Below are 17,930 nucleotides of genomic sequence, written 5' to 3'. Positions count from 1 at the left end.
TGCACATTTTGTGTGTGTCATAACAATGTAATAAATTGATTAATCACGAAATTAAGGGGCGAATGCAATAAATTATACATATAAATATTTAAAAATATGATATTTAAAAATATAACATTCTAACGGATAAATCACAAAAGAAATTCGAAAGAGGTGTATGAATATTTAAATGTTTACGTACTTTGAAATGTTAGATTTTGCACTTATTTCTTGTTTTTAGTACAGTACATTGGTTTCTTAATATATGGTTAATGTTAATTTTGTAAATCATCTAAAATGGTTTTGATCATTAAACTGCAGAACTAGCAAAAGTTCACCCGCTGCAAGTGAACGAAATTCGAGGACCCAAAGGAGGTTATCACATGAAGAAGCTGAAAAATGGATATCTACGAATAGACATGTCTGGCGTTAAGTCGGATGATTTTGTAGTCGATACAGACGAAGAACAGGCAGAGATTAGGTTGAGGTGTCATTAAAAGGGTTTTTACTAGAGAATTTTCAAAGAAAGACTCCGAGAGGTCTTATGCTGTTACTGTCAAATTTCATGACGATTGTCATAATTTCAGTAAAATTATGATCGATCATCAATTTAAGGATGGTGTTGGAAGCATAGCCGTTTATAATATTTTGGTGGCCCAGGGCTAAATGATAATACTTTTGTTGAATAAATCATTTGTTTTTATAATTATAAATATTTATGTAATTTGTTATTCATAAATACTTTTATGTAATTTGTTAATTACTTCATCCGTTATTTTAATTGCATTATTTACACTTTTCCAAAGAAATTACAAATACTACTTACCATTAATGTTCAAGATTAATAATAAACTATTTATTGTAGTATTCTTTAGCAATTTACTTTTGCGCCAATTCAATTCTTCAGTTGAAGTAAATATTTACTTCAATTGTATTAACAAGATATAAAGCAATAAATTAATATATAAAACTTACAAGGACTATGATTTACCCATATTTGCTCAACACCAAACGAAATAAATTTTGCGAGATGGTGAGCAACAAGATTGCCCTCCCACTTTACATGGGACAAGAAAATAAAATTTGATATCTACTACCTACAATGATTTAAACAAGTTTCTACATGACTAAGTTATAAAATAAAATAAAATAAAATAAAATCTTTATCCCATACTTCATAGTCAAAGTAATTAAAATAAAAATGGTCCAATTATTGTCTAGAAACGAAGGGAGTTATATTTATGGTAGTTTATTTATTTTAGGAAACTATCCTTAAAAAAAAAATAAAAAAAATAAAAAAAGGAAACTAGTTATATGATTTACCCCGTAATATACTAGTCATAGGTTTGGTTTCCTAATACTCGTACAAGTAGTATTTATCTTGTTATTACAAAATTATATTGGTTTCCTGATGTTTTCGCTATTTAATCAAGTTCAATTGACATAAATTCCAAGTAATTTTCAAAAGTACATAAGATTAAAACTAAAATACAGGGGTTTCCATCAGATTTGAAGTCGAGGAATTTCTTTTTGATTTCAGCATTAATTTAATTGGTCCGGATCGAAGTTTGTATAAAATCGAAAGGCATGGCCGACTCAAGTGTTCTGGGTCATCCTCTATTTCGTAATTTAAAGGTCAGTTTAGCTTTTATTGGTATATTTTAACAACAAAATTGATAGTTTTATGGTTACAATTTTGTGCTTTGAATCTAATTTATCGTATTATGGTTTTATTTTTGTGCTTTGTTAGAAACAAAATCGAGGGTTGCCCCAAAAAAAATCGAGGGTTATGGTTAATTTTGATGCTTTGCAATGTATTCCAATTTAGGGTAACAGTTGTGTGCTTTGCAAATTGCAATACGATTGATGGTGTTATGGTTATAGTTTAATACTTTGCAACAAACAAATGATAGTATTATGATTAAAGTTTTGTTCTTTGCAACAAACAAAACTGATAGTATTATGATTAAATTTTTGTGTTTTGCGACATGATTTATGTTTTTTTTTTCAATTGTGTTTGGAAAATTCAGCGATTCAAAAAAATTGAAGAGAAAGACCGGATTAGTGATTTGCCAGATGAACTCCTGTCAAATATTGTGGCAAGATTAACATTGAAGGAAGCAATAACTACTAGCATCCTTTCAAAGAGATGGGCTGATGTATGGGTATCATACCCTATTCTTGACTTTGGATTTCTTAAGAAAACCTATTATACTGAAATACTTGTGCATAGAGTCAACAAAGTTTTGGAGAAATTTAATGGTGGAAAGTTGCATAAATTCAGGATTGTGCACCCAATGTCTGAGAGATTTAAGTCTCATATCGATGAATGGATTTCCTTTGCAACTCGAAATCGTGTTTCTGAGCTTGAACTCGACTTCGGAGGTTGGCCTAGACATGAAGGTTTTGACGATTATCATGTTCCTCTCCATGTGTTTGCTCGAGAAGAGATGATGATATTAAATCGTTCCTCTCCCAATGTTAGAAGCTTTGTGTCTTTAAGAGATCTCCGACTTAGGTCTGTAAACCTTTCTGACCAAGTATTTGACATAATTTTATACAATTGTTCCTCTCTAGAAAATTTTCATTTGAGATTTAATCGTGGGCTAGTTAATGCTAAGAATACAGCTCCTCACCTAAAGCTGAAATCACTGAAGCTGCACGATTGTTTTGACTTAAATAAATTGGAACTTTTGGCCCCAAATCTTGTGTCATTCATGTATGAAGGAGGTTATAAGGTAAGATTATGTATTAAGGATGCTCCACAGCTTGCATCCCTGTGCCTATCAGTTGAAACTGGTTTAAAATCAGATATGCACCCGATATTTCCTAGAGGAAAAAACTTTATTTTCAACCAGTTCTCCTCTTATCTCCCTAAGCTGGAATCTATGGTTGTCTCAGTTGCTCTTTTTGAGGTAAGCAGAAGCAAATTCATTGAGCGTACTGATTTTTCTTATCTTTTGGCTACTTTTGCTTACATGATGGATGGGTCTGTCATCTGTGCAGGATATGAGTAATTTTATGGAACTTTGTGTGTTTAGCAATCTAAAAACTCTGGCGTTGGATGCAAATTCATCTTCAATACGACTATGTTGCCAAGTAGCGGCTTTTATAATCAGTGCAGCCCCATACTTGGAGCTACTTGAGCTACATGTAAGTATTTCTTTCACATGTCAATCTGAATTCCCCTATTCCTGGTCCTAATTGATTTTATTTTTTCTTTGCGTGGCTTGTAGCTTTCACCAACAAGAGCTTCTCTCAAGGAAATGGAAGCACTAGAATTGCCGTCTATGTCTCCACATAAGAACCTTAAAGAGGTCAAGTTGTCTGGCTTTAGAGCCGATGTATATACCATAGACTTTCTTGCCTATCTTGTTGAATGCACCGATTCTCTCCAGAAGATTAATCTCAGTGCATATGCTACTGATAGGTCTGGAGATGAGTTGTTTGTGCAAAACCGTTTAAAATGGAGGGCAGATGAGGCTGAAAATTGCAAGATATGTGTGCAGGAACTCAGGAAAATATTGTATACAAATGTCCAGCTGATATTTCATGATTAGTAGTGGCTGAATTGTACACTTATTTTTTTATTATTTAACTAAAATATAAAGATACTGTAAATTTAGGCAGTTATTTGTGTTTTCTGCTTATAGAATTATGTAATCAGCCAGTGCCAAAATTGTTTCAATAATTACCTTTTTATATTATGGAGTTATATGCCATTTTCAAAATTATTTATCAGTCGAAAAGCATTCTGAAGTTTGAACTGAAGTTTTAGATAAAGACACAAGGACAACATAATATAATTAGCAAAACACCCTTCTTATGTCCGAAATTATATCAAGGATGCAGAATGAGTTAACTAATTCTATCAGTTAAAACTTGTTTAGAATCAGATATGCATGCAATATTTCCTAGAGGAGAAAACATTTTTTTGAACCAGTTCTCTCCTCTTATCTCCTTAAGTTGGGAGTCTGTACTTGTCACGGTTACTCTCTTTAAGGTAAGCAGAAGCAAATTGATTTTGGCTTCTGAATTTTCTCATCTCTTTATCACATATCTTATGGATGGGTCTGTCATTTTTGCAGGATATGAGTAATCTTATTACTCAACTGTGTATTCAGAAATCTAAAGAAATCTGGTGTTGGATGGATTTCTTGCATCTTCAATGCGACGACTGTGCTGCCAAGTAGCTGCTTTTATAATCACTACTTGGAGGTACTTGAGCTATATGCAAGTATTTATTTCACATTTCAATCTGACCCCTAATCCTGCATTCGGTTTGCATGTGAATGCTGAATGGTATTCTCTTGACTTGATTAGTAGTAAGTGTAGTGGTTTAACAATGAACTTTGCGCTGGAATTGCCTTCCATGTCTATGCTGAAATTTCCAGGTATTGTGTGCTGCAATTCAAGACAGTTTTGCACCATCAATTCTGTGCTAACATAAAAGGCTGTGACCAATTACCTCAATTTTCCAACTTGAAACATTCATTTTAGACGTTATTATTCTTATTATGCTATATTATATTCGTATTTGCTACCTTTAAACATTAACTTCCACTAGTTTCATGTGATTTTTTTTTTTTTTTTTTTTCACATATAGTAAAACGATTATATATTCGTTATAATGAGTTTTGACGATAAATAATAATTTTTTTTTTGATATTATGTCATGAATATAGGCCAAATCAATTCAAGCATTATTGGGGTAAACTTGAAAACATAGATAATACATATACGGCCTAAGTAGGGGATGCTAATCGAGTGAGTCGATTACGAGTTGAGGGGTGCTCGACTCAACTCGATTTTTTTTGGGATTTGTTAAACATCGCCCGCAAATTACTATATAAAGCCCACAAATATGACTTGGTGTGACTTTATTGCCCTTATCATTTTAAAAAAAAAAACTCTCTACTTCTCTCTAAAAAAAAAAAGAAAATCTACCACTCCTAAATACGACAATGTCTAGGCGGCAAGGGAAGGAGGTGGCGGCGGCGACGGGGGAGGAAAGGCGGCGACCTGGTGGCAAGGTAATTATTTAATATTTTTTATTAAAAAAAAATAATAAGAAAACGGTGGCGCGTGGTGGGGCGTCCGGTGTGGCAGCCAACGCCGGTGGCGTGGCGTCTGGCTTGGAAGCCCAGCCACCAGGCCAGGCGTCCAAACCAGAAGCCGGGCCAGTGGCTGTGGCGTCCAGATCTGGCGCCTGGGCCATTGGGTGGGCGTCCATTTCAGGAGCCTGCCCACTGGCTACGGCTGCCAGAACTGGCGCCACCGCCAGTGGGTGGGCGACTTGGCCAGGCGCCCCACCTCCCTTTTTTTTTTTTATTTTTTTTTTGTTTTTATTTGTTTTTGTTATTTTGTTTTTCTTTTTTTTGGTTTTATTTTTTTTTTGATTTTGTTTTGGTTTTTTAATTTTTTTTTTTATTTCGCAAAATCAGAAATTTATTTTTATTTAAAATAATTTTGTGTTATGTCTAATTTTTTTTCGTTAATGTGTTTTATTTTTTTTTTAAATATTTATCAACTTTATGTGTTTTTTTTATAAGTCGTGTATATTTTATTTTTATAAAATCAGTTTTTTTTTTTTTTGTTTATGTTTTTTTTGTTTTATGTTTCATGTTTAAACATTTTTTATGCCTTAATTGATGTAGTATGTGGAAATTGTTTGTGTTAATGTGTAATTGTTTTTTTTTATTTATTTTTTTGTGTGTATTTATGTTTAATTATTTGAAATAATTTTTATTCTTTTTGGAAATCCTAAATTTTGTAATATATTAGGGTATTATGTGTGTATTTGTGTATGCCGTATAATATTTATATATGTTTAATTAGTTGAAATAATTTGAAATTTTTGTAACATTTTTGATTAACAACATGCACTTTATTATGTTAATTTGTTAGTATGTTTTTAGTTTATTTGATTTGGGTAGTGGTAGCTATTTTTCGTATAATTTTTTGTATGTTTATATATTTTACATTTTTGGTGTAGAGTTCACTGGGTCGTCATGGTGCGGGGAAGAATGTAGAGCTTCTTAGTAGAAGCTATTCAGTGGAGAGGTCGGGGCATAGACATGTTAGATCCCGTGGTATTTCGGCCTCAGCTCGTAGAGAACGGATCCACCGTCGGGATGAGGATGACGATGACGATGATGATGCTGAGGAGGGTGACCAGGAGGAGGAGCAGGAGGAGGGCGCAGATGAGGATGAGGATGTGGACGATGGCAGTGGACCGTATGATGATTACGGTCCATTCAGTCACAGGGTTGATGACATGTACGAGACACATATGGTGGAGGTGCGTAAGGGTAGGGGTGGTAGGTTTGTTAGTAGATCTGGCACATCATCTGCGTCCACTGTATCTGGGGCAAGCAGGAAACGGTCGAGGGCCGGTAATGATTCTTGGGTTGTTAGGAGTGAGGTGCCCGGTGGGCCTGTTGACGGGAGTGTGATTCCTAGCTTTCTAGGACACATAGCTGCCCGTATTTGGGAAGACCAGGAGAGGCCTTCAGTTACGGGGTTGTTAAAATGTCATACCCGGGAAAAGACTTGTAGCTTTTTGCGTACATGGGCTGAGGCTTGGCCGGCGGAGAGCGAGATGTTCGTGCGACTGGAGGGCACTGGGGTGAATCACGTTCCTGCCACCATGCACGATAAGATTGACAGTACGCTGATCACGGCTTTCGTTGAGCGATGGCAGCCGGATACAAACTCTTTCCACCTTCCGTTCGGTGAGATGACGATCATGTTACATGACGTCGAGGCCATTCTGGGGATTCGTGTTGAGGGTAAACGACTTTGTGCTGTGGCTGATGCGGATCAGGCAGATTTGCTGGCGGAGTTGTTGGCGGTGGACAGGGCTGCACTGTACACCGAGGCGCTAGGTGTTTGGGAGCACGGAGGTGTGAAGATCGCATCCGTGTTGCAGCGGTGTTTGTACCCCAGTGCACGTAGGACGCACGACGCACAGCTGAGTGCTTATGTTTTTCTACTCCTCGGATGTACCTTGTTTCCGGATAAGAGCGGCGGAAACAAGCTCAGGCCACGCGACATAGTAGAGGCGTGTGACCCCAACAGTGTAGGCCAGTTTTCCTGGGGATCGTCTACGTTGGCGTATTTGTATTGCCAACTAGGATTTGCGAGTCGGGCTGACGCGGCAGGTATCACTGGGTGTCTGACTCTATTGCAGACCTGGATATACGAGTACTTTCCTGCATTGCGACCACATCGTGACCCGGTTCCTATTGATGAGGGGATGCCGCGTGCTTGTGCGTGGAGTCCGCGCTCGGAGAAGAAGTTCGTTGACCGCCTCCGATCGATACGGTTATTGCTGGACAGGCTGTCCCCCTTAGAGGTAACGTTTATAAATTGTTTCTACATTTTATTATTTGCACATATTATATTCATGTTATTAAATTTTAAAACTATGTGCAGGTGAACTGGATGCCTTTCGGCCCGAACCCTAGTGTTAGGGTACCCAGGACCCTGTACACGGGACTCATTCAGTATCGTGAGATCGTCGAGGCGTACATGCCCCAGCATTGTCTTCGCCAGCTTGGATTTGTCCAAGTTGTCCCTCCTCCCCCGGCATGCCCGATGAAGGCGGTCCGACCTGCATCGTCGAGGGACTACGTCGTGCAATGGCCGGATATCATGACCGGGACGTGGGACCAGTTTCCGATGGTGGCCCGCTTATGGACTGCGGAGTTGCAGCGGCCGCCCTCTGGGGTTCCTCCCATGTGTGACCATTACTACATGGAATGGTTCAACCGGTATTCGCACCCGAGGTTGATCGCAGATCTCGACCACAGCGATGATGATTATGTGCCACCGCCTACTGCCATGGAAGCGGTATGTCTCATATTATATTTATCGTTGTCTTTTAATTAAGTTTTATATGTTGTTATTGTATTTCATCTTTTGTTTTTTGTTGTATGCAGTGGATGGGAAAGATAATGCAGGACGTACAGAAACTCTCTCTTGAGAAGGACAACATGAGTGCAACAGGGAGAACTGTTGTTGATAGTCTGGAACAGACCCTTGCGCAGTGGGAGTCGTCGTCGAGGAGGGATTACTGATGTTTTTGTCATTTTATTTATAGAGCACTTTAAATATTATCGTTTTAATTTATTAAATTGGACATTATGTTGTAAGTTTGTAACATTTTAGATTGTTCTTTTAGCTTCCAACTTAAACATATTATCATTGCTGATTTTAAATTTTGATATAACCGTTCGTGGATCCGCGCAACTTACCCATGCAACATATAGAATGCAGTAAGCAATACAATATAAAAGATTAATGTTCTCATTAAAAGAGCAACGTACAAATAAGATTACATAAGAAGAATGTAAACATGAAAAACTAAAATGCAGCTAGGGTGTTCCATTCGTGGATCCAGTCATGATATAGCGCATCCCAACCCTCTACGCTCGCTGTGCGAATGTTGTACCACCGAGGTATTATCGGTGGCACTGGAAAATCGGATGACATGTCTAGTCGGATGAAATGTCTGTATGGCGACCCAAGAAACGCAATAGCTAGCTCTCTGACCGGTGTGGTGACAGTCTCACGCGACCGCCAAGGGAGAACCGTGGTACAAGAATAATAAGCTTGACTATGCACTCCCAGGCCGAAATGCATGACTGCGCATTTGTAAATGTTTGCAACGGCAAACAGATCTAGGGGCGCGTCAAAATAATGATTTTGGCCGCAAGGTCCACCTCCCCACCGGATACGTCGCAGAGCGCCATCCAAGTCATCCTGGTACACATGACGATAAACATTTCGGTTAGAGGCAATTTCGCTGTACATCAACTCACGCACCAAACCGTAGTTCTCTTCGCCCATTTGAAAAACATCAGCCACGACCCGGAATCCGCAGTTACCATCTCCGACTACATCATTCCACCCTTCCAAGTACGGCATGATGATCGCAGGTATCCTTTCCTTGTACGGAAACTGATCAACATCGTTTCTTCCTATTCACCATATAAAAATAGACAGTTAAGAAGGCAGGAGTAACACTTTAAAACTATGTGCAATGTAAACAACCAAAACGTACCAGTTCTCAGGGGCATATTCACAGACGATGAAGATTGACTACGACTAGATGAGGATGTCCGACCACGAGCACGACCACGACCAAGACCACGGATATACTCAAACGCACTCCTGTTCCGCCGTTGTCGACCTCGAGGACGGTCAACTCCTTCGGGTTCTTCATAATCTAAGGTAGACGTGTGGAACATGTCATGAAGTACATGAGTAGCGTCACGAATAATAGAAGGATGGCTGGAGGACACTCGGTCGTACATCGAACGAAACTGCTCCAACTCCTCCTGTTCACGGTCGGCCGTTTGAGTGTCTGCATGCTCACCAATAACAAGCGTCCTCCAGAATGAATGGACCTGATCAACATGTAACGACGCCCTTTCTTCTGTAATAACGCGGTGAATGGTGCATGCGCAAGGTAATCCATGGGTTACTGAAATAGCACACCCACACCGAGCATACACTTCGTCAGCCAAGTCCCTCATCCTGTTCAGCTCAGTGAGAATCAACCCCAAGCAGTAGTGCGACACACGACCATGGAGAATCTTAAATATAAAATGGCTATACATCGTACCATGTCGTCGTCTGGAGTCCTCTAGAGAGTTCCTGATGCCGTTCTTCTGAGTTTCAATTGACTTGTTAAGTCTATCGAACAGTGTATCCAAAACAGCGGTCGATGAATCAATCCAGTCCTTGGTAGCTCTATGAGCGCTCTCAACTCTACATGTTGTAGTGTTCCCGAAATGAAGTACCTGGTTTGTCCAATATTTGACAAACTTTTCCCTGTGAGGGACCCATTGCTGCATCACATAGTCCACCAGTGCCGGACACCACTGGTACGAATCCCTGAAGTTAGCCAATGCTCGCTCATACGCTTCCTCTGTGGTAGCCTGTAGGATCTTCCGCCACTTACCATTCACCAATCTCTCTGCCATTTCCAAATTCTTGTTGAAAAGGTTGTAGGCTTTCACTTTCACGCACTTGTTGATGTGCCATGTGCACAATAAGTGGTTCGATTCTGGAAACAGCTCTGCTATGGGGGCAAAGAGACCTCCCTCACAGTCGCTGACGATGGCTGCTGGATGAACATTAGGCCCGATGTAGTTTCTCAGCTTCTCCAACACCCAATAATAACTTGGAGCCGTCTCATCCTTGATGATTGCATGACCAATCAAAAAGTTCTGGTTCGTTGGAGTCATACCCATGATCTCAACCAGTGGGAACTTGTACTTGTTTGTCTTGTACGTTGAGTCGATCAAAATCACAAATGGCCAAGACTTGATCATATCAGCACAATCAGGATGCACAAGGAAAAGATGAGTCACCTCCGCTGTATCTTCATCAGAATCAAACCAGAACAGGTAACCACGTGATTGTGCCTGGTGTAGCAGCTGTTGTATAGGGTTGCTTCCCTCTGACTGTTCAAACCTGAGTTGATGTCTGACGTTGTAGATGTGTCTTCGGTTTGGATGGTCTTCTGGAAATTTCTCTAACACAGATGCTAATATTTTAGCAGGCTTGACTTGAGCATCACTCATTTCTTTCACAACTAGTTTCGCAGCAGGACTTAAGCCGCTCAGCTGTCGATGACCCTCTTCATATACTATCATCTCATGGTTGTGATACCCCCATTTAGAGTAACCAATCACTTCCCAACCGTCACGACTCCGTAGTTGTCGAACCTTTACTCTGAACTCACACCCACAACCTTTCCGCTTTGTATCAAACCGAGTGGCTGTACGAAAATCTCTTTCTTCTCTTTTCCGATAACGGTCACATCTCAAAATGCGATCCATTCTACCATCCCGTTGAGATTTATGAGTTACTACTACCAAGCAAAATCCAACTGCAATTGCAACCTGTTTTGCCCAATCAACCGCCTGTTGAGCTTCTTCGAATGGACCATCATGTCCAAATATCCCACTGTAATCATTTCTGTCTCCACCATAATCCTGCATCAATTATATATTATAATAAATACGTTTAACGGATAATACATTTAATTTCTATATTTGCACAGAATTAGCACATAATTAAAAACATAATTATGTATAATATTATTCATACACATACACATACAAATTTTAAACACAATCATTTATAAAATTTACATAAACAATTAAATATTTTGATATACATTAACACAAATCTACTCACAACATAAATAAAAACATTAAATTATTAAACTTAATTTAAAAAAAAACCGTTTTCAATTTTCAATTTGAAATAAATTAAAAAATATATATATATATAAAACCATTTCCAATTTTTTTTAATACAATTTCGAATTGTCAAACTTAATTTTACAAAAAACCATTCTCAATTTTCAAACTTAATTTTTTAAAAAACCCATTTCGAATATTCATACTTAATTTAAAAAAAAAAACCATTTCAAATTTTCAAAATTAATTTTAAAAAAACCCATTTCGAATTTTCAAATATAAAACAATTTCGTATTTTTCTAAAAATTCATTTTCGATTTTTCAAATTTAAAAAAAAAAATAAAAATAAAACAACAATAAAAAAAAAAAGAAAAAAAAAAAAAAAAGGTGGCTGGCGTCTGCCAAGGCCGCCACAACCACAGCACTGGCGCCTGGCTAGGACGCCGCAGCCAGTGGACTGGCGCCTGGCCAGGACGCCAGTCTGGTGGTGGTGGCTTCCAAGCTGGACGCCAGTGTGGTGGTTTAGGCGTCTGGCTTGGACGTCCATCCTACGGTTTTGGCGTCCAAACTAGGCGCCGGCGCCACTGCACGACCACCTATTTCAGACGCCGGCACGTAAAACGTGAATTTTAACCGTGAATTACCTCGTTTTCCGTCGACGACGATGTACCTCCGGCGTCCCCCGCATCTCCGGCCTGCCCTCCGGTCTCCCCCGACGACCCAGTACGGCTCCACATTTTTTATTTTTAGAGATTTGTTCAATTTTGGAAAATGGGCATAAATGTCAAACTATGTCATATTTGTGGGCTTTATATAGTAATTTGCGGGCGATGTTTAGCGATTCATTTTTTGTTTACATGGGCTCAACTCGTGTTCGCTACTCGCTAAGCTCATTAGTACTCGTATCGTCTAGTAGCTCGCGATATGCTCATTAAGGTTTTGATCAATGTAAAATTAATAAATTATATCTATGCCTTTATTTTTCTCACTTTATATAAGTTTTCTTTTTATTTATTTATTATTAGAACTTTACTCATTAATTTTTTGATGAAATAAATAAACTCTTATTAAGTGTCAAAGTTTTTTAATCATGAAAACCGTGTTTAAATTTTATATTTCTAAAATATATTATCGAGTTCCTCACGAGCCTATCGAGTCGAGTCAGAACTTGCCTTTTATTCATGCTCGTTAACGTCTCAAGTTGAGCCGAACATGAGTCAGCCAACTGAAGTCAAGTTTTGACCGAATTGAGTTCGAGTTGCTCGCGAGCTACTCAACTCAATTAGCACCCCTAAGCCTGGCCGAAAATCCCAAAAATAATGTCTGACCATCTAGATTCGAGTTAGCCAAATTTGAAATTTCACCCATATAACGTATCAAATATAATTTATCTGAACAACGAGGCCACCCTAATTTCTCATAACCGTTACTCTTTTTTTTTTTTTTTCAAAAAAATGGAACTCAAAACCGCTAATTCATGTTGAGAAACACTATAATTTCTTCTAAACAAGTAAATAACAACAACCACTACCGACATGGTAGATCGATGATCAAAAATAATTTTAAATTTCCGTCAAAAATTCCCCAAACCCAAAACATCTTCTTCACTCTCACTCTCTTTTACACTCAAATACACCTTTTCTCTGATAATTGCAAAAACCCAGATTCTGAATTCGGGTTTGAATCATCCATTGGAAAGGGTATATTGAGATCTCTGAAGAAGTGCAACAATGGCGGTTGCTGAGAGAGGAGGAAGAGGTGGGTCCGGGTCGGGTTTGATGGGTATACGAAGCATAATGTCATACCCGATCTTCTGTCATTTTCTTTCTCCTCTTCTACTCTTCTTCACATCTTCTTCAGATAATCAGATCCCGTATGTTTGCTTTACTCTTGTATTTTGCTCCATTTTAATAATTTATTTATTAATTTAATAATTCATGATGTTTTTATTATCTTAGTATCACTAGTTTTAGCTTACCCAATTGATTTTATATTTTAATAGTTTATGTTATTGAGTTTCTAATTGCTTTTATCTCATTGAATTTGTTGGATTTTGCTCATTTTTTTTTTTTTTTTTTTTTTTTTTTTTTTTAGAATCAGACTTTGTTAATTTAGACAATAGTGAGATTATGTAGGAAAACAGTTAATTTAATTAAATTTAGTTTCTTTTCTTGTAAATAGTGTGTATAATGGATTTTTGTGCAAGCAATTGTGGTATTTTCAATCTTGCTGTAGAATGTGTTTGAGGAAAATTCGGATAGTTTGTTATGGAATGTTAGGGTTTGTTTAATTGTTTTCCTTTTTTAGTTTTGAAGGATTAATGGAGGGAGTGAATTATGATGTGAAAATGGTATGTAGATGTGTATTATAAACTGCAACCTAGCTTGTCTTGTCTCTGTATGTTTTATTATTGCGGCTAGATAAAGTGTGTCTGTGGAATTTGTATAGGTTATGGAAATTGGAATTGTTTTTGCTTATGATTTGGTGGTTGAAACAGGAATTGCAACAACTGGGAATGCATATATTTATAGGTCATTTTTAGCTTTGAAGTTAAATCCATTGAATACTGGCTGGACTTGATTTATAAACAAGCCCATGATCATGTCATGCTTGTTCATGCTATGCACGAAAGCTGGAGCTCGATAATTCACGCAGCTCAAGCTGTATGATGAGTTGGCCAGAATTTTAAAAGCATGTTGTCTAAACCAGCTTACCATGCTGCTTTGTTTGAGACTGAAGCACTGTGGATGAGGATGTCTTGAGGCAATTTGAGAAGGAAATGAAGGATAAAGTGAAGGTTGATGATTGATTACTGAAGCTAAAGAGTCGTATGACAATCAATTAAAGGATACCATATTGTTCATGAGCAGTTTGTTAAAGCAAAAAAGAACGGTGCAATTGCAAGCTACATTGCTGCGAAATCTGTGCCTAAAAGTTTGCAGTCTCTAGCTATGAGGTTTGTTAGAGAGAGAATTGCCAAGTATCAGGATAAAGAGCTAAAACCTGGGTTTGAGGACCCAACTTGTGTAATTATGCAATAGTCTCAGAGAGTTCATTGCTGTATTAGTTCTTGTGAATTCTGTGGTGAAGAATGGAAAAGAGCCATGGAAGCATGTTTTCCATGTGGTGACAACTGACAGATAGGAAGATTGTTGCAGCAATAAAGGTTTGGTTCAAGACCATACTGAATTTTAAATTTCCGTCAAAAATTCCCCAAACCCAAAACCATCTTCTTCACTCTCACTCTCATTTTACACTCAAATACACCTTTTCTCTGATAATTGCAAAAACCCAGATTCTGAAATTCGGGTTTGAATCATCCATTGAAAAGGGTATATTGAGATCTCTGAAGAAGTGCAACAATGGCGGTTGCTGAGAGAGGAGGAAGAGGTGGGTCCGGGTCGGGTTTGATGGGTATACGAAGCATAATGTCATACCCGATCTTCCGTCGTTTTCTCTCTCCTCTTCCTTGCTGCTCTTAAACTCTTCTTCACATCTTCTTCTTATCCATCTTCTCCAGATCCTGTATGTTTTCTTTACTCTTGAAATTTGCTGCCTTTTTTTATTGTTCTTATTGATTTTATGATTTATGATGCTGTTTTTGTTGAATTGCTTGTATGTTGTCTAAACTAGCTTGCTGTGCTGCTTTGTTTGAGACTAAAGGCACTGTGGATGAGGATGTCTTGAGGCAATTTGAGAAGGAAGTGAAGGTTGCAAGGTTGATGATTGATTGCTGAAGTGAAAGAGTCGTATGACAATCAATTAAATTGCACCATAATGTTTATGAGCAGTTTGTAAAAGCGAAAAACGAACGGTGCAATTACAAGCTACGTTGCTGCGAAATCTGTGCCTAAAAGTTGGCATTCTCTTGCTTGAGGTTTGTTGTAGAGAGATTTGCCCAAGTATCAGGATGAAGAGCCGAAACCTGAGTTTGAGGACCCAACCTTGTATCATTATGCGATATACTCAGAGATTGTCATTGCGTATCAGTTGTTATGTATTCAGTGGTGAAGAATGCAAAAGAGCCATGGAAGCATGTTTTCCATGTGGTGATAGATAGGAAGATTGTTGCGGCAATGAAGGTTTGGTTCAAGATGAGACTTTGCACAGGGGGAGCCCATGTTGAAGTGAAACCAATGGAAGACTTTCAGTGTCTGAGGATAAGCATTCACCAACAAGACCAGACAAAGCGAACCCATATTATGGACCATTGCTTAGACTGGTTGAATCAGCAAAGTCACAAACTCATGACTCTGAGAACCAGGCATTAAATGCTACTAAAGATACCAAGAACTTGCCGATGCTCAATAATTTCTGATTTTACTTGCCCCAGATGTATCCTGACCTGCACCATATTGTGCTTTTGGACGGTGATGTTGAGGTTCAGAAAGATTTGACTGATTTATGGAACATTGATCTAGATGGTAAGGTGAATGGTGCTGTTGAGAGTTACTTTGGGTCCTTCCATGGGTACTCATAGTACTTGAACTTCTTTCATAATCTAATTCGGGAGGACTTCCACCCCAAAGCCTGTGCAAGTGTGCATGGGCTTATGGGATGAACATATTTGGTCGGATGCTTAGCTTGGAGGCGTGAGAAATGCACAGAGCAGTACCATTAGTATTACTGGCAGAACTTGGTATGATTATGTCTCCCTTCTGAGCTTTGTGTATTTTACTTCAATATTTCTATTTCTATGCTAATGCTCAAGTGTCTTGAGCTGGATCCTCTTTTGACTTCATTGCTCACATGATGTTTTCTAGAATGAAGACCATATCATGTGACAGCAAGGAACCCTTCCATCTTGCTTGGCTACATTCTACTCGAAAACAAAGTTATTGACAAATCCTGACATGTCCTTGGGATTGGTTATAATCCTAGTGTGAGAATTACTAATGCGGCAGTCATGCATTTTAGTGGGAGCATGAAGCCTTGTCTTGATATTGAAAATGAATCAATAGAAGGAGCTATGGAGCAAGTATGTGGATAATGACATGGAATTCGTGCATATGTGCAATTTTGGCCTGTAAGTGTTTACAATTCCCCTATTTCAGAAACAAGGTAATTAAAAAGTTTTAAATAGTCAAAGGTTCATCCAAGTTACTCGTACATGTTTGTTCTGCTTGCAAACCCCTCAGAAAAGTTTAGTTATGCTAACTCCATTCTTTTATTTCCATACCATAATGGTCTTACCCTGCTTGGATAATTATATATACAGATTTACAGATTGTATATTTGTAAAGACATGTGAGTGGATTTGCAAATATGTATACACCAATTTTTACCAGTGATTATGATTGCCTTGCTGTTAGTTCTTCTTAGTTGTATGTAAATGACTTTACAATAGCATAACAATTTAGATGTAAATGTAAACACCCTGATGTAAATGCATTCTTTATGCTGTGTTGAAGGAATTATCTTACTAATCTCAGTAGCATTAACAATTTCAACTAAGATATATGAACCAAGTAAGTAGATCACATAAAGCTATAGTCTATCATACTTATCTCCGCATCCCACTTTGATAATCACCGCTCCTACACCCTTGGAACATAGAGTATGATCTCCCTCTTCTTTTCTTTGGGCGCATTCTCTTCTTTAGTAGCTTTTGCTTCGTTGGTGGAATTATCTTCCTCTGGTAAATAGCTTTTTACAATAGTTGCAGTCTCTTTACTAGCTGGGATCAGAACATAATCGTACTCCATGTTATTTTTCTCTACAGTTTTTTTGTCATCTTCACTTCGAATCATGCACATTCTGTGGGCTGCTAGAAGTTCCTTTGCTTCAACATAAAATTTTAATGAAGTTTCCATATTTTTCTCAGATGCATAAATGAGCTCCTGAATTATCTCCTCTTTTTCCTGCATAAAAACATTAGTTACCCATAATCAACACACTGATCGACAAGGGCAACATTCAAACACACAATATTTTTGTTGTAACCTGTTAACCTGTTCTTCCATAGTGGTGGCAAGATTTATTACCTGTTCTTCCAGGGTAGAGTCAAGACTTGCTGCATCAGGTATTTCTTCTTGAGATAGTTCCATGGCCATTTTTGCCATGAGCAACTTTGAAGTTACTTGCATTGCAATATTCATTTCTTCAGGAGTGGCCCATCGTAAACTACGCACTATTTTTTCTTCAATTTTAGCATTAATGAGTTCCTGAATTCTCTTCTCTTTTTCCTGCATAAAAACATAAGTTACCCATAATTAACACAATGATCAACAAGGGCAACATTCATACACACTATATTTTTGTTGTAACCTGTTCACCTGTTCTTCCCTAGTGGTGGCAAGACTTATAACCTGTTCTTCCTGGGTAGAGTCAAAACTTGCTGCATCAGGTAGTGCTATTTGCACCGGATCCACATGTAGAATGATACCTGTTAATTCGTTCTCAAGGTTGAGCTTTTGCTTTTTGAAGGGCATGTTTTTTTCAATTCTGATTATTGCTCTCAATACCCCTGCATGATGAAATACTAGTTTGGAGGCTTGACTGAAGGAACAGCACCTTTGATCGCCGAGGTCACAAATCAAATTAATCTGACAACAATAACTCCTCCTTCCTCCAGCGTCATCAAATCGAAACTTGTCATCGATTTCAGACAAATCAGAAGAGTGGCATACAAATTTTAAGGTACGATCATTAGCCAAGTACAGGTTTCTATTTTGTTTTTTTGCAGCCTGGCATGTCAATGCGACTGTATAGGTAATAGTCTCCTGACCCGTC

General features: G+C 38.1%; 1 protein-coding gene and 1 pseudogene across 1 annotated transcript; both read left to right on the top strand.

Annotated features, from left to right (window-relative positions):
* The first annotated feature begins 843 nt into the window (after positions 1-843).
* LOC110703159 (F-box/FBD/LRR-repeat protein At1g13570-like) lies at positions 844-3,694 on the top strand. The gene is made up of 4 exons (XM_021880905.1): positions 844-1,614; positions 2,010-2,894; positions 2,986-3,132; positions 3,216-3,694. The coding sequence occupies exons 1-4, from the start codon at positions 1,567-1,569 to the stop codon at positions 3,537-3,539; spliced, it is 1,404 nt and encodes a 467-aa protein (XP_021736597.1). The 5' UTR covers positions 844-1,566; the 3' UTR covers positions 3,540-3,694.
* An 8,943-nt stretch (positions 3,695-12,637) lies between these two features.
* On the top strand, positions 12,638-17,209 carry LOC110703147 (annotated as a pseudogene).
* Positions 17,210-17,930: the final 721 nt, after the last annotated feature.

The sequence above is a fragment of the Chenopodium quinoa genome, unplaced genomic scaffold (genome assembly GCF_001683475.1).
Source record: "Chenopodium quinoa cultivar QQ74 unplaced genomic scaffold, ASM168347v1, whole genome shotgun sequence".
Lineage (NCBI taxonomy): Eukaryota > Viridiplantae > Streptophyta > Magnoliopsida > Caryophyllales > Amaranthaceae > Chenopodium > Chenopodium quinoa.
Note: the sequence above shows the minus strand (reverse complement) of the source record. Positions and strands in the feature narration are given on the sequence as shown.